This window comes from Zonotrichia leucophrys, chromosome 12 (assembly GCF_028769735.1).
Source record: "Zonotrichia leucophrys gambelii isolate GWCS_2022_RI chromosome 12, RI_Zleu_2.0, whole genome shotgun sequence".
Taxonomy (NCBI): Eukaryota; Metazoa; Chordata; class Aves; order Passeriformes; family Passerellidae; genus Zonotrichia; species Zonotrichia leucophrys.
This window is the reverse complement of record NC_088182.1, coordinates 17,613,894-17,631,434: the sequence shown is the minus strand read 5'-3', so window position 1 is coordinate 17,631,434 and position 17,541 is coordinate 17,613,894. Positions and strand designations below refer to the sequence as shown.

Here is a 17,541-nt window from a genome sequence, read left to right as displayed (position 1 = left end):
CTGGGAATCCATGGAATGATCTCCTGGTCCAAAGTTAGACCCAGGGCTGAGTTTGTTGTTGGGCTGGAGGTGAGCACAGCCTCCTGTCCCAGCTGCTGAGGTGGGAAAGCTGCACTGGGACAGAGGAGATATTGAGGAGCTCTGCCAGACCACAGCATTCACATTTATCCCACCCTGCCGTCAGTTCTGGCCTCCTTACCAAGGACACTCCCTCAGGTATTTTTAGGTACCAGGGAAAAAAACAAGTACCTGAACATTTTCAGCCATTGTTGAAATGTTCAGCAAGGTTTTTTTTGATTAATCTTATGTATTTGTGAAGTAGTCTGTGGAACTGAAGCAGTTCCCCAGGCAAGGCAGTTGATGTAGCCGTGGTGTTTTGTACAGCTGTGCTTTTACACAAAACAACTCCTCACAAAACGGGAGGAGAGAGAATTTCAGGTGAGTTAGGAGCAAATAGGGTGATGTTGGCTTGAGGGAGGCAAATTTGCCATTTTCTGCCTGTTGCACTGCAGCTTTTGGTACACAATGCAGCATTTTCAGGACCTATTAATTAGAAATACTCTCTAATTTTGATGTACAAGACATTTTTGGCAGGAGCCTGCTGCAGGCTGCCAGTGCTGCTGCCCCACACCAAATTGTGGCTCCTTTGTGAGGCTTTTGGAGGGCAGAGGAGCAGAGTGGGTGGAGGTGACTGAATGCAGAGGCCACTGAAATAAACAGGGCCAGGAGACTTCTTCTCCTTTTTAATGCCTTTATTAAAAGTGATCAGCTCACGATTGGGCGGCCCAGCTGGGCTGCAGTCCCCGTCGGGACGCAGAGGAGGAGGATATGGCAGCTCTGTCCACCAGGGGCAGAGCCGGGGATCCGGTCCTCGTGGGAGCCTCTAGGGCGTGATGTCCCCGTCAGATGTTGCTTTGTCACTGCGGTCCCCCCTCAGTCTCGGCGCTGGGGACGACTCTGTGCTCAGGGCGAGAGGGGCTCCGCATCTCTGCAGGCTCAGCACTTGGCTCCTCATGTCCAGACATCACTTTAGTCTCTCAATTCTTATTTGGCTCGTTGTTTTTGGGGTTTTCTCTGTGGGTTTCGAGTAGTGGTCCCACAAAGCATTCTGGACTTTGGAGTCACTTTGCATAACCCCCCCCACCCCCTCAGGTGTCTTCCCTATGCTGGAAGAGCGCGCTGCCTCAGGGAAGGGCCATCACCCCAGGCAGCCAAAAGAGGAGATAAGCCTCAACGACCCGGTATTACAATAACAAAGCACTAAGAACCCTGGCAGAGACAGATCTGGCTGCGTCCCTGTAACTCTTTCTCACAAAAAAAAAAAAATATTAACCGAATTTTTGTTCATAACAGCCACCACGGAATGTCCCTGTGAGCAGAACTGTCCCTGCTTGGCAGGCAGGGCAGCTGCAGGAGCCAGCCCGGAGCTGTCACTTCAATCTCTGCATTTTGATTTTGCTTTGGCCATGGCTGTTCTGGCACACAGATCTCTGCACTGTGGTAGCCAGAGCTCGCTTCCAGGAGTAAGTGCTGCTCATGTGTTTTGCAAACGCAGGAGAAGAGGCTTTTTGCCAATTTTTCTCCACATGTATATGTGACTTTTTGGTTTCCTAAATTAGCTTTTTGTTATCACAGCAGAAAGTCAGTAAAATATGTGGCAGAGAAAGGAATCAGTAGGTTGGCTGCTGCGAGAAATCTGTCAATTATAATAAAGAATATTTCCAAGATCTGATGTTTCAGCAGCATGTTTTAATCAGGCCGTTGCCATTAATACTTAATTTTTGTTGTTCTGTACTTTGCTGTTTTATTATGCTCTCCAGATAGGCCTGTTTAATGTACTCTAAAAGAAATACAGACTACTGTGGCTGTGTTTATAGTGGTTGATCTACTACTTCCCAGAATTAAATCTTATTTAAGCTCATCTTAAATCATAACTTCTGTAGAAGCAGCCCTGAAATGAAGCAGTGGTGCAGAACGCTGGGTTTGGGATAAAGGATTTTTGTTTGAGGAACTTGTGCTGCCTTCCCTGCGTGGTATTTGATAGCTCCAATCATGAGATTAATTTTATTTTCTGCATCAATTGGAATTTTTATGCCATTTATCCCAATTTACGTTGGCACAGACTGATTTCTGTGTTTGCCATAGTGGAATAAAACATTCCACATTGCCATAGTGGAATAAAACCTTCAAGTTTAGAAATTTGTTTAGAAATGTGTCCCAATCTATTTGTTATTCAGTCTCCAAATGATTTTTACAACATAGTGATAGAAAATCAAATAAATTTTGTTTTATAGTATCTTTTTCACATCTGTATTGCTTTTCTAAAGATCTGGCTTTTCAGATATCCAAGTTTAGAAATATGCTCCAATCTATTTGTTATTCAATCTCCTAATGATTTTTAGAACACAGAGATAGAAAATCAAATAAATTTTATTTTATAGTGTCTTTTTCACATCTGTATTGCTTTTCTAAAGATCTTGGCTTTTCAGCATATGCCATAGTTTAGAAATTTGTTCCAATCTATTTGTTATTCAATCTCCTAATGATTTTTACAACATAGTGATAGAAAATCAAATAAATTTCATTTTAAAGTATCTGTACTGCTTTTGTAAAGATTTTGGCTTTTTAGAATATGCCATAGTTTAGAAATATGTTCCAATCTATTTGTTATTTAATCTCCAAATGATTTTTAGAACATAGTAGTAGAAAATCAAATAAATTTTGTTTTGTAGTGTCTTTTCCACATTTGTGCTGCTTTTCTAAAGATCTTGGCTTTTCAGCATATGCCATAGTTTAGAAATTTGTTCCAATCTACAATTTTTAGAACACAGTGATAGAAAATCAAGTAAATTTTATTTTATAGTATCTTTTTCACATTTGCATTGCTTTTCTAAAGATCTTGGCTTTTCAGAATATTCCATAGTTTAGAAATCTGTCCCAATCTCTTTGTTATTTAATCTCTTAATGATTTTTAGAACACAGTGATAGAAAATAAAAAAAAATTATTTTAGAGTGTCTTTTTCACATCTGTGTTGCTTTTGTGAAGATCTTGGCTTTTCAGCATATGCCATAGTTTAGAAATTTCTTCCAATCTATTTGTTATTTAATCTCCTAATGATTTTTAGAACACAGTGATAGAAAATCAAATAAAATTTATTTTATAGAGTCTTTTTCACATTTTCATTGCTTTTGTGAAGGTCTTGGCTGTTCAGAATATGCCATGCTTGTAAATGTTGATGTTGAATCAGTAGGAAAAGCTGCCCTTGCAGATCTTCATGCACTACTGTTTCCTGGGAATTTGGCTTTAGGAACATGAGGAAACTCCTCTCACTAATGAGAGTTTGTCTGCAGGTATTGGAAAAGGTAATTAAAGGTGTGATGCCCATTAATTAAAGTCTGTTTAATGCTCTTGCCCATGATTTTTTTTTAATTAATAGAGTGGCCTGAGGTCACAGTAATTCAATCGAAGACCTTGATGACAAACACCACAACTGAAGAATTTTAAGGGTTTGGTTTTTTTTTTTTCCTAAAAGTTAATCAACTTGTCAGGAATTCACCCTTGTGGATAAATCCATCTGTCAGACACAGAACAAAAAAGGGGTGAAGAAAATGCAGATAGTGCAGAAGGCAGTCTCACACCTGAAGGGTTTCAGCTGTACTAATCACAAAGATTAATAACAAGCTTGCCCTTAATAGGCCACAGCTGTGTGTGATAAGAAAATGAGTGCTACAAAAGAGTGGGTTGGGGGGTGTGTTGTGGAGGGAGTTAAAGTTTGTTGTCGGTGCTGTGAAGGAGAAAAAGTGCTGTGAAGAACATTGAAATTTGTTGTTTGTGCTGTGAAGAAGAAAAAGTCAGTGCTGTGAAGAGCTGCCTGTGAGACATCGCTGAGAAGGGATGGGAGCTTTTGCTATAAGGTGATAACAGGGTGAGGGCAGTGCTGGGATTTTCTTTTGAGGAGTTTTACTCTAACCTAAGGCTGGGATAGGTGCAGCCTGAGCTCTGCAGGACAAAGGACACTGTTGGAGTCCCCAGAAGTGATGGGAGATGGGAGAGTGATCGTGCATGGGTGGGAGGACACAAACTCCAGCCTCAGGTGCTGAAAGCTTTATTTAGGCTGTAGTTAATGCTCACACTCTGTGCTTTGCCAGAGGAAGTTGGGAGGGGGGATAGGATGTGGCAGCCCTGGCCCTGCAGCCCGTACCGAGTCACAGGAAGGAAGCTTGCTGCCAGAGCAGTGTATATTGTTTTTTTCTCAGTCTTTGGTGACTCCTGGAGCTCTCAGCCAGGTCTGGCCCCTCTGGTGTGTCTCTGGCAAGGCACACTTGTTCAAACATGAGTTGTGCTGTTGTGGATGTTCTGCTGGGGCCGGAGAAAGGCAAACAGAGCTGGCCATCCTCTGTTTACCCAGAGCCCTGCTGGCCTGGCAGGCATTGTGCTGAGTGGAAACACTTGCAGCAGGCTCCTAAGGGGTTAAAATAAAGCACATTGCTGCTGCCTGCACGGGCTGGTGTCAAGCGAGAGCAGAGCTGCTCTATAGGCAGACACTACGTCACGGAGTTATCTTTGTTTAGCTTGTCTGTGCTTTATCATGTTGCCCAACAGTTTTAATAAAAAAAGAGAAGGAGGAGGAGGAGAAAAAGAAGAGAAAAAAAAAAAAACAGCCTAGTATGAATAGTTGTAAGTAGAAGTATGTGAAAGCAGCAGATCTGGAGTGCCTTCCAGCAGCTGCTGGCTGAAACAAAGAGGAGCATTATGAGAGGCACAAGAAATGTGTTTGCTATCTCTGCTCTCGCTTGCAGGGCAGACACAAGCCGTCACAGTAATGAATTTTGAAGCCTGGAGTTTGGACTTGGGGAATTTCTAAAACACAGTTGTTTTATCAGAGTGTGTTGCCTTGCCAGCTGTGTGATGGGAGTCTGGTTTCCATGGAGTGTGGTCAGCTGGGGGAGACAAATCGAGTCCCTAAAGCAGCACTTGGGGCCATAGTCTCCTCTGTGGTTTCTCTGCTTTAAATTCACATTTGGGAAGGAGGAAAGTAGTGGGGGAGGAATGTTATTTAAATGAAGAGCACTTTTAGCCCTAATCAAATGTGCAGGCCCCATGAGAACTCGGGGAGCTGTGCAAAACCAGTGCAGGAATTTGCATTTTATTCCTATAAACAATGTAAAGAGAATTTTTTTTTCTTCAATTTTCCCTGTTATCTGGATCTTTTTGGCATTGTTCTCCTGCCTGGTGTGGGCAGGAGGGGCTGTACAAACTGAACTGTCCTGTAAGAGACTCTCACTGCTCCCCCCTATTCAAAGTTTGGTTCATTTGATTAATTTTGGCCCAGTGGAGCTGGTCAGATCGTGGTATGTTTAGCTGAAGTCTTGGTGTTCCCTGCATAATCAGGAAAATGCATTACCAAATTGGATAGGCTTTCTTTAGAAGCCCTTCTTTTCTTTGTTAAACTTCTTAAAATAGGTTTCTTCCAGCATTCAATAGCATTTTAACCAGATTTTATACTCAGTCTGAATGTTAATATATAAATGCTCTTCTTAGCATACATAGAAAAAATGAGTATTTTAATTTTGAAACAAAAAAGTCCCAATTTTGGTAATTGTTATAGTATCAATGTCCTGTTTGGGGGAAAAGGGTAGGTTTCTGATTTACTGGATTGAAGAATGCCTAGAGATGTCTGGTGTTTTGTAACCACCCAAGTTAGCTTTACCTGGGAATTTCAACTGCCCAGGGCACTTCGGAGCTGCTCAGGAGCCGGTGGGAGTGAGGTGCCCACGTGGAATCTGTAATTGCTGTTGTGGAATTTTGTGTTGGAGTCGCCAGAAGTGATGGGAGATGGAAGAGTGATCGTGCACGGGTGGGAGGACACAAGCTCCAGCCTCAGGTGCTGAAAGCTTTATTTTTTGATATTGCTTTTAGGTTATTCCTTTTCAAAGGCACGAGTGAGGGAGATTCCTCACAGAGAGGAACTGCTGTGATGTGGTTTGCTTTGAACGTTTAGAACGTGAACACTCTGTAGGTGGGGGTTTCTATTGGCAAAATACAAAGGAAAAATGCACAAATGTACTGATCTGAAAACAATTCCCAAAAGATTTTGTGTGGATAAAAGCTTTTTTCATGGCACTGGGGTGGTTGTGGGTGCTTCTCAATTAATGTTAGCTTGGAGCAGGAGAGCTCTGGGTGTCTGTCCCAGAGCATTTAGCAGGGCACAGTTTTTGCTATTTAGAGCTGAGATGGAAAGTTCCTATTTAGATTTGGTGCCAGAGTCTTTAATAGAAATCATGGCTTGTGGTGTATTATAGGTCAGCGTATATTTGCTAGTTTATATTATGCTGACTAAATTGGCAGAATGCTTATTTTTACTGGTAAACATTCAGGAGGTTTTCTCCTCGCTCCTTCTTTTTCCAACAAAATGTTATTTGTCGTGTGTAGGAATTAAGGCAGCGTTTTATAAATCATCTGCCTCGGTGATGATGTGAAAATGTGTGGTGGCACACAAAGATTTCCATTGTCAGGTACCACAGGGCTCTAGATGGAGTTAACTTAGGCCTAATTTTAGGTCTGGAAATTATGGCTGTGTAAAAAACAAAATGCTTCTGGCAGTGTAGGAAAAATACAAATTCTAAACTCCAGCAAAAGCAGCTATTTCAGGGATATTACCAGAATAGGTAACCCTGGTTAATTTAGCTGCTCTCCAAGCCCCTGATGGAGCCCCAAAAGCACTTTTTTTACATCTTTAAATCCCTATGAGGTTTTAATAGGACCAGAGGATGTGCGTTCCAGTGAAGTGCAGTGCTGTGCTCCAGGCTATAGGAGTAGTGAGATATTTAATGGAAATGGGGAAAGCCTGGTCACGCTTTAACGCCTGCTTAGCACCGATCTGTCCTGTGCTCTGCACAGCCAACTGTGCCATCGCTGGAATTACTGACACAGCTCCCAATGGCTTTTCTGGGAACTGTGAGATTATATAAAAACTCACCATCTACTCAGTCTGCCCCAGCTGGAAATTAGCATTTCTGTGATTCCTCTGCTGAAGAATTGTGCTCTTTTGTTCCTGGGTCCAAACATACGTTTATAGTATAGAGAAAGACGTTTAGGGACATATTTAAAAGTTGAATCAGCAAGTTCCAGTTTCCCCCCTAATTTTTCCCTTGCATACTTACACCAGACAAGCTTGTTTTGGACAGCATTTTATAAAGGGAATCATCTGAGAATGATTCCGAATCATTTGAACGTTTATTCAAATCGTTCAGATCCAGTTTTAGATCTGGAATATTTGGCATTAACGTGAACTGTAGCCCTGGAATTTATAACCACGACTGTAAGAAGAGGAACAAAGCTTTTATTTCTCTGTGAATAGTCATGGTTTGCAGAGTGAGGTAATCACAGCCCGGCGCTGGCATTGCAGCCTGCCAGGGAAGGAATCTGAGGGAAAAAGCTGAGGGGGAAATCTGAGGGAAAAAGCTGAGGGGGAATCTGAGTGAAAAATCTGAGGGGAAATCAGAGGGGGGATCCGAGTGGGAAAAGCTGAGGGGGGGATCCAAGTGGAAAAAGTAGAGGGGAAACTGAGTGAAAAAGCTGAGGGGAATCTGAGAGAAAAAGCTGGGTGAAAAAGCTGAGGGGAATCTGAGTGAAAAAGCTGAGGGGGAAACTGAAAAAGTTGAGGGGACACCTCAGTGAAAAAGCTGAGGGGGAAATCTGAGGGAAAAAGCTGAGGGGGAATCTGAAAAAGCTGAGGGGGAATCTGAGTGAAAAATCTGAGGGGAAATCAGAGGGGGGATCCGAGTGGGAAAAGCTGAGGGGGAATCTGAGTGAAAAAGCTGAGGGGAATCTGAGTGAAAAAGCTGGGTGAAAAAGCTGAGGGGAATCTGAGTGAAAAAGTTGAGGGGACACCTCAGTGGAAAAGCTGAGGGGGGAACCTGAGTGAAAAAACTGAGAAGGGAATCTGAGGGGGATCTGAGTGAAAAAGCTGCTGCAAAGATGGGTTAGTTCAGCCTTTGAGATCATCTGGGGTGAGCTACCCCTCTCCTGGTGCCTTTTCTCACTGCTTGTTCCAGCATAAAACGTGATTTGGGATGCCTTGTCCATCCTCCAACTGCGTCCCACGTGTGCAGTCTGGGGGGTGTTACTGGGGAATTTCGGGGGGTGTTACTGGGGAGTTTCAAGGGACGTTACTGTGGCATTTTGAGGGTTTGTCAGTGTTGTCCCCGTGGGGTGACCCCTGTCGTGTCTCCCCGGGCAGGTGAAGCGGCGCTGAGAGGGGAGCCCCGGATGCAGCCCCTGCAATCCCCCGCGCTCAGCAACCACCGCACGGGCCCGCCGCCCATCAGCCCCAGCAAGAGGAAGCTCAGCATGGACCAAGGGGACGAGGAGCTGGACTGTGAAAACGACCACGTCTCCAAAATGAGCCGCATGTTCAACCCGCATCTGTAAGTGCCTCGTGTCTGTCCCTGCACGGAGCTGAGCGCTGCCTGCTAAAATCGTGTCCTGGCTCCAACTTTGCGCTCGGTTTTTCCCCTTTGTTCCAGTTTGTGTGGGAGATCTGCACAAGAGCCGCCCGCGATTAGATGGGTTTTCATGTTTTCTTTTGTTTTTGTACAGCGTGAAGTAACAGGAATTAGCTCAGCCAGACTATTTATAGCAAGCCATACGTATTCACCTTGCGATTCCTGCAGCATTGTTCCCTCGTTCTTTGTAAGGCGCTCCTTTCACTTCCCCCCATTCTCAGGCTCTCTGGCTGGGGGTGGGGAGGCAGCAGCAGCAGCAGGAGGAGGAACACGAGTGCTTTGCATTTTTCCGAGGCCAGCAGCTCCCAGCCAGCTGCTTCCTGGGCTGCCTTGACAACTGGGCAAGCTGCAGTTGTTGCTAAACATTCCTGCTCTGACAGTCAGGTGTGGAATGTGCCGGCCAGGTAAGGCGTTGATGAGCCGTGTTGGGCAATCAGCAGATGCCATTGCTGGGAATGCGAGCCTGGCTGGCACTGCTGCAGAATTCCTGGCATTCCTGCCTGGAGGAAGCCATGGATGGAGCTGCTGTGGCTGCTGCCTCAGCTCCTGCAGCCCCGGCATTCCGCGCATTCCACAGTCATGGGATGTGGACTGAGGGATTTATCCTGCCATAAATCACCGCAGCCTTACTCACAGGCTGGGCCCGCAGTCTGCAGCCTTGGAATTTGTTACAAATCGGGAATCCAGCGCTGAAGTAATGCAAAACAATGAAAGCTCGCTTCTCATTTACAGCATACCTCCTCCTCTCCCCGAAAAATTAACTATTTATAGCCTTGCTCTGGGGCCAGGAGGGCTTGGAAAGAACCCTGTGCTGCATTTCTGGATGCATGACACAACTGAGGGGATTTATGGCATTTTTGAAATGTTATGTAACTTTATGGGGGAAAAGTGTGATTTTTTTTTTTTTTTAAAGGCTCATTTTCTACTGATGAAATAAAACACAGCTGGCAGTTACGTACATTATAACACTTTATATAGCGGAGGCCATAAAAATAATGAAGTCTGAACCAACAGACTCATGTGCAACCAAGGCTCAGAACTAAAAGATGCAGGCAGTTCTTTCATGTGATCCCTTAGCTATATGTCACAGCTAATAGTTTCCAGTGTGGTACATTTTTCTGGTTTTTTCAATAGATTCTTTCTGTGATTTCGTATATGAGACATTCATCTTTTCTTCTTGTAGTAAAAAACACAGGTTTTCTGCCCAGGGTTCATGTGACTTAATCTGTTTCAATTAAAGTATCTGCTGCAGATGAATTAGAATCTAAAATAGCATCCACGAGGCCATCTCTTTTTCTACTTTATTTTGTAAGTTTGATCTGGCCATACAAAAGTATGCTTTCAATAGGATATATGAAAACTCAAACATTTGTGATTCATCTGCAATAGCTGGATTTCTGTGTATTTCAGATATATCAGAAAAGTTCCCAAACATTCTCTGAATTTTGTTCTCATTTCCCTGTCACTGCCTCAAATGTTTTTTTTGTTTTTTTTTTGGTTGTTTTTCATATTTTCCATCTTTTTCTGATTCTGATGTTCTGGTTTAACTGTAGAATTGGATTACTCAAGCCCTGTGGATCTGTGCAGAGAATTTTATTGGGAGATGGGAAGTATGTTGTGAGAGCTTGGTTTGTTCACACCCCAGAAAACATGGTTGATTTGGGGAAAGGATTATTTTCTGGAGCATGATAATGGCAGCCACTGGAGTGACTTGGAGGTTCTGGAAGTGTAAGGTTGACAAAGTTCAGTTTAGAAATCCAAATGTGTGAGAGATGTGGAGTGTAGTGTGGAGATCAGGTGCCACGGTGTCTGTGGTGTCAGCAAAGACATTTCTGTGACTGGAACTGTAAATATTAGTTTGAGGCTGTGTGTTTTGAATTTTGCAGGGCCAAATGCCCTGAAAGCACAGGATGAAAGCGTTCCTGACACAAAACCTGGGTACAGCTGACAGAAATCTTTATAACCTCCAGCAGCAGCTCTTGTTCAGGCATTTGGGTCTTTGTGATGGTGCTGGTAGAATTGGGAAGCAGTTGTGTATTCATTCTCTTAACACCAGTATCTTGTGGCTGGAAATGTAATTAAATAGGCCAAGAATTGTGTGGTTGGTTTGTTATAAATAGTGGAACCTTTTCTGTAGCAATTTGATCTTAACGCTGAGGTAGCAGCACCCCACTGTGCTCCAGCAGGAATTAATCCATTGAAAGGCTTTGGATGTGTTGTTAGAAATCCAGTTACGTCAGCCTTTTGTTGGGAAATGGAGTGCTTGGAGACATTCCCTGCTCAGGTGTAATTCCCTGAAGGATCATTTGTGAGCTGGACTCGGGTATGTTTACTTTTATTGTGGAAAAACACAACTATTGGAGTGCAGTCTCTGGAGCAGAGTGAATCAAATGCCCTGGCAAGCCTAGCAGGATCCTCAGATGTGTAATGGAATGAATGTGCAAAGAACACTTTATCAAATGTGCTTTTTCAAAGAAGAGAAGTCTCAGTGTGAGGATAATATACTTGAGAGCTTGTGGATTAATTAAAAAAAACAAAAACCCACCATGTGACACTGCCTCCCTTTGGTGTATTTTTATAGCTTCTGTGTTTTTGTTGTGAAAGAAGTTGTGAACACCCATAAACTCCTTGGCTGGGAAGAACAAGTACTTTCTAATTAAAATATAGTGATAGGTAATATAGAATTCTCTTATTTTTCTGGTGTGTCCCTCAGGTGTTTAACTTGAAATGCACTCTCTGAAGTTAAGTCTTGCTATAGTAAAAGGTGCTTTTGGCTTCGTGGAGGAGAAGGGATCTTGTTTTGGGGTATGGCTCGACACATGACTTTGTTTTCCCATGAATTCACTAAAACCACCGTGGTTTACAGCAGAGCGATTGGGCAATAGGATTACACGGGAATTGTGTGCGGTGCAGGGGCGGCTGCCTCCGTCCTGACCGTCAGGGAGCGCTTGGGGCAGCGCTGCGGGGCCTGGGGCCGCCGCTGCCGCCCGGGGCCCTCCTGCCCCAGCTCCGGCCCTCTCTTCCCTCATTCCTGAGCTCCGGCCCTCTCTTCCCTCATTCCTGAGCTCCGGCCCTCTCTTCCCTCATTCCTGAGCTCCGGCCCTCTCTTCCCTCATCCCTGAGCCCCGGCCCTCTCTTCCCTCATTCCTGAGCTCCGGCCCTCTCTTCCCTCATTCCTGAGCTCCGGCCCTCTCTTCCCTCATTCCTGAGCTCCGGCCCTCTCTTCCCTCATTCCTGAGCTCCGGCCCTCTCTTCCCTCATTCCTGAGCTCCGGCCCTCTCTGCCTCATTCCTGAGTTCCGGCCTTCTCTCCCTCCTGCCCGAGCTCCCTCCTGCCCGAGCTCCCTTCTCTGGCCCCTTCCCTCTCTCCCTCATTCCCGAGTTCCGGCCTTCTCTCCTTCCTGCCCCAGCTCCCCCCTGTCGTCTTTTCCCTCCTTCCCGAGCTCCTGCCCTCCCTCCCTCCCTCCTTCCCTGGCTTCTTCTCGAGCTCCCTCCCTCTCGAGCTCCTTCCCTGGCTCCCTCCCTTTCTCCTTCCTTGTTTCTCTCCTGCTTCCCTCCCCTGTCTCCCTCCTGCTTTCCTCCCTCCCCTGTCTCACTCCTGCTCTTCTCTCTCCCCTTCTCCTTCCCTGTCTCACTCTTGCTCTCCTCCTTCCCTTCTTCTTTCCTCTCCCTCCCTCCCCTTCTCCTTCCCTGTCTCACTCTCGCTCTCCTCCTTCCCTTCTCCTTCCCTCTTCCCCTTCTCTCGTCCCGCCCTCCCTCCCTCTCTCCTTCCCTGGTTCCGTCCCGCTCCCCTCCCCGCTCTCCTGCTCCCCCTCTCCCTTTTCTTCCCTCTTCCCTCTCTCCCTCCTTCCCTGCCGGGCTCTGTTTCCCTCCCCGGTCCCTCCCCGGTGTCTCTCCTCCCCGTGCCGTCCCTCCCGTTCCGCAGCCCGGCACACAAAGGCCGCCTTGTCCCGGCCGCCCCGCCGCCCTAAGAGTCCCCAGCGCGGCCGGCGGGCACGGCGCTGCCCCTTCCAAAGAAATGCCCTTTGCAATTCAGCCGGGACCATTATTTCTGTTCCTTGTGCCGAGCACGTCAGCCTGCAAGCTGGCGTTTGGGGTTTGGGAATTTTCCCCTCGTTCCCCTTTGGTTTGGTGGCATTAGGATTGCGATGGGAATTCATTTCTGGGTAAAAATCTTCCTGTGGCTAAATATTCACAGCTGTGAAGTCGAGGGAATAATTGTCTTTTGGTTTGTGTGATACATAATTTGGCTTTTTCTTGTAATAAAAGGTCTGTGCATGAATAAGTTACTGTAGTGTGTATCATGTAAAATGTGTAGTTTCAGACTCTTCAAATTCTGAGCTTAGTTTTGTTACACTGAAGAATGATGCTAATCCCACCCAAAACACTCCTGAAGTTTTTTACCAAGAATATCCAATGGCATTTGCTTACTTTAAAAACACTGTGATAGAAATTAGTGGGGAATCCTTAAAAAAAATGTGCTGTCACCTTTATTTGAAGACTGTGGAATAATTCAGGTTGGAACAGACCATTTCATCCAACCTCCTGCTCACACAAGGCTCAGCTGCATCTTCAGTGAGTTTAGAGTTGCTCAAGGGGAGAAATTTTGAGTAAGATTTGAAATATTGAGTAAATAAAGTTCCTCATCAGAGCATTTTTGTCACCTCTCTCCTTAGCTTGGCTGAGAGCACAGGGTGAAAATGTTCTGCAGAAAATCAGGTCCCTGTTGTGGAGGAACGTGGCTCCAGCAGGGCTTGAAAAGATGCAGAGCTGGCTCCCAGAGGTAGCGTGGGAGTTGTCAGAGAAGCTCTTTGCTGCTCTTTGGGTTCCAAACTTCATGTGGTATTGAGAAATATGTTCCCACTGTCATTTATTGTGACAAATTGGAGTTGGGAAAAAACCCCAGTGCACAGCTGAGAACACCCAAAGTGTCTCTCATGTGCTCAGTGAGGCATCTTCACCCAGTCTCAGCACAGATGTGCCCCTGAAGGATTCTGGGGTTCACCTGGCGCTCTCAGAGCAGTCCTGTTGGAACTGAACTCCTCAGTGGAACTGAGCCCACGTGGCTCTTGTTGAGAAGTGGACAAAGGATCACACAGCAAATTTCAAACTGCTTTTCCTAATTTTTTTTCCTTTGCTTGTCTGCGTTGCTTGAATGATGGAGTGAATCAGACATTTTCTTATTTATTAATGGAGATCACACGCTGCACAAAATTAAATTGTTTTCAAGGAATATATGTTCAATGGAACCTTCAGAGGCAGACTTGAAAGAGCCACCATATGTGAGTTAATATTTAACCCAGATTGTGCAGTTCTTAGCCACAGGGGAATTTCAGAGAGCACTCCAGTCCCTTTCAGTTGAAGCACATGTGAAAGGTTTGTTAGGAACAGTTTCAGGGCTAAAAGCAATTGGATTGATAGCTTATCAGTACTTCACAAAAAGACCTATCTGTCAAAATTTGGGTAGATGTTGAGGCACTTGAAAAACCAGGCAATGTTAGCTCAGGTGTCTCCTCCACTTGCAGACAGAAGGGGTTTGTTAGCCAGCTCCAGATTTCTGCTTTGATATCGTGTTTTCCACTTTCATTTTCCATCTTTTGTGCAGGAGCATGACCCTTCCCTGGTGTGTGCCCTCAGGGCAGAGCTGTGTCAGTGCTGCACAGAGGGGTTTGGTCACACACTAAGGGAGGGCATTTGGGGGGCCCTGTGCACTCAGGGGTGCAGTGGGAGCCACAGAAACACAGAATATTCTGAGCTGGAAAGGACCCACAGGGATCATGGAATCCAACTCTTCAATGAATGGGGAATCCCTCGAGCTTGGTGTTGGATTTTTACCCCAGAGTAAAAGCAAAATATTACATTGTGTGAATGGGTGAAATTCAGCACCAATCCAAAATCCTGAGATCTTAGAAAGAAGCAAGAAAAGAGCCAGCAACCTTTGCAAACATACTCTGGATGTATATCCAATCCCATGGAAACAAAGGTTTCATCTCACTTCTTTCTGTTTAACCATTTTCCCAGATGTTTCCTGCAGTTTGACAGATGTGCCTTTTACTAGAAAGTTGTGCTCCTGAGAACGAGAGTGTTATGGACACAGTTGCTATAGACAATGACTGTGTGAGGGGAAGGTTTGGAATCAAACCTTACATTAATTTCTACTTGAATCAGTAATTCTGTTCCTCAGGCTGGCAGTGCTGATGCTGTGGGGTAGCAGGCACAGCCTGGCAGGTTTAACTCCTTCCTGGTGCTGGAAATCCCAAACAGTGAGCTGAGGGATCCCAGGGAATCCTTGAGCTGCAGGGCTGGGGCTGGCTTGGTTTGGGGATTTATCCTCAAAGAAAGAAGGGAATAAAAGGACTTTGCTGCCATTGGGGTCTGGAGGGTTTGGGGTCCCTTTCCCAGTGGGAATTCTGCAGAGATGGATCCTGGTGTGGGTGAGTGCCCAGCTGGGTTGGTCCCACTGTGGGTGGGTTACAGAGCCCCAGAACATTCTGAGCTCAAAAGGACCCACAGGGATCACCAGGGCCAGCTCTTCATTCAGTGAGTGGGCATTGAACCCACTCTGGGTGGGTCCCACATGGGCATCACTGACATCAGAGATGTTCTGCTGCCCAAATGATGCTCCAGAAAACTTTGTCACATTTTCATCAGTAACTGGCATGATTCACAAACCAATACCTTCAAAAGGGAGTCAGCAAAGTCCCCAAACATTTTTGCTTGTGATTTGTTTTTCTAATTTTTCTAATTTTCCCCTCAACCAGCAGCTGCTGTGGGAGGAGGCTGTTGGCTGCACAGTGTGGGGTGCCTGAGCTGCAGAAATGCCCTCCAAACACTCCTCTGGTGCTGCTGGGGTCCATTTGGTTACAGCTTTCCAAGGAAATATTTTACTATATTGGTCTGAATAGTTGTGCAATGCACAATGAAGCTGTTACTGTTTTTATAGTGCTTCTAGAGTTTTCAGTAATTCAGATTTTATTAGCAATTACAAACAGTTTCAATAAACTTTTAATGAAATCTTTATTCCTTCTTTAAAACAGCCTGTGAAAAAGTCTAATTTCTTGAAACCAGTTGTTTAAACACTGGACTTGGTCTGAAGGCCTAAAGAGCCTGGGGTTTTTTTAAAGAATTTTTGACATGTCTGGAAGTGAATTATTGTAATTTCTCAGCTTTTCCTGCTTCACCTCAGCTAATGTTACAGTGTGTATCTGATGGATACAGACCATAATTTGTAAGTTTGAAGGATTTCTCTCTTGTTAGACCCAGTGAAGCTGGAAGGGAAGGCTGTGCAGTCCCATTTTCTCCTGATGATTTGGCACTGTTCATTCCAGCACTGTGACCTTATTTGTGACCTGGTTTGTGTTAAAGCTCTCACCAAATTCACTGGCCATGCTCATGCTGTTGATATCTTTCATTTCTCCTGTCATCTATTTGGAGAAAATTATTTTCTGCTCCTCTGCTGTAAAATTCAACGTGATGCAGGCTTTTAGGTGCTGGAACTGGGGGAAATCCTACAGACTTGTGGGAATTTGGGGTTCATGGATTGATTCAAGATTTGACTTTTACAAAAACAGTTCTGTGACAGGCATTGGGTGATGATCACATAAACAAAGTAAAAAGTATTGCAAAGGAACAAGCCAGTAAATCCAGCACTGTGACCTTATTTTCAGAGGCTGCTTTGTGTTGTTAAAGCTCTCACCAAATTCACTGGCCATGCTCATGCTGTTGATATCTTTCACTTCTCCTGTCATGTATTTGGAGAAAATTATTATCGGCTCTTCTGCTGTGAAAGGTGCTGGAACTGGGGGAAATCCCTCAGACTTGTGAGAATTTGGGGTTCATGGATTGATTCAAGCTGGTACCAACTTTTACAAAAAACAGTTCCATGACAGGCATTGGGTGATGATCAAAATTGCTTTTTCCAAATAAACAAAGTAAAAAGTGTTGCAAGGAACAAGCCAGTAAATCCAGCACTGTGACCTTATTTTCAGAGACTGGTTTGTGTTAAAGCTCTCACCAAATTAACTGGCCATGCTCATGCTGTTGATATCTTTCATTTCTCCTGTCATCTATTTGGAGAAAATTATTAATCTGCTCCTCTGCTGTAAAATTCAACCTGATGCAGGCTTTTAGGTGCTGGAACGGGGGGAAATCCTACAGACTTGTGGGAATTTGAGGTTCATGGATTGATTCAAGCTGGTACCAACTTTTACACAAAACAGTTCCATGACAGGCATTGGGTGATGATCAAAATTACTTTTTCCAAATAAACAAAGTAAAAAGTATTGCAAGGAACAAGCCAGTAAATCCAGCACTGTGACCTTATTTTCAGAGGCTGCTTTGTGTTGTTAAAGCTCTCACCAAATTCACTGGCCATGCTCATGCTGTTGATATCTTTCACTTCTCCTGTCATCTATTTGGAGAAAATTATTAATCTGCTCCTCTGCTGTAAAATTCAACCTGATGCAGGCTTTTAGGTGCTGGAACTGGGGGAAATCCTACAGACTTGTGGGAATTTGGGGTTCATGGATTGATTCAAGATTTGACTTTTACAAAAACAGTTCCATGACAGGCATTGGGTGATGATCAAAATTACTTTTTGCAAACAAAATAAAAAGTATTGCAAGGAACAAGCCAGTAAATCCAGCACTGTGACCTTATTTTCAGAGACTGGTTTGTGTTCAAGCTCTCACCAAATTCACTGGCCATGCTCATGCTGTTGATATCTTTCACTTCTCCTGTCATGTATTTGGAGAAAATTATTATCTGCTCTTCTGCTGTGAAAGGTGCTGGAACTGGGGGAAATCCCTCAGACTTGTGAGAATTTGGGGTTCATGGATTGATTCAAGCTGGTACCAACAAAAAACAGTTCCATGACAGGCATTGGGTGATGATCAAAATTACTTTTACCAAATTAAAAAAGTAAAAAGTGTTGCCAGGAACAGCCCAGTGACTCCTGTAAGAACATCACTGGCATTTTGTGTTTGCTCTAACGCTCCTGGCGGGTTCCAGCAGTGAGTTTGGGCACCAGCAGGTT

General features: G+C 44.7%; 1 protein-coding gene across 4 annotated transcripts in view; it reads left to right on the top strand.

Annotated features, from left to right (window-relative positions):
• VGLL4 (vestigial like family member 4) overlaps positions 1-17,541 on the top strand; it is a 110,566-nt gene that overhangs the window by 65,540 nt on the left and 27,485 nt on the right. For 2 of the 4 annotated variants that reach the window (XM_064724018.1, XM_064724017.1), the window contains one exon: positions 8,244-8,430. In XM_064724018.1, coding sequence (XP_064580088.1) covers positions 8,244-8,430 — 187 coding nt within the window. Of the gene's footprint in view, positions 1-3,777; positions 3,927-8,243; positions 8,431-17,541 lie in introns of those variants that run through there. The other 2 variants (XM_064724019.1, XM_064724020.1) reach the window with 2 other exon arrangements.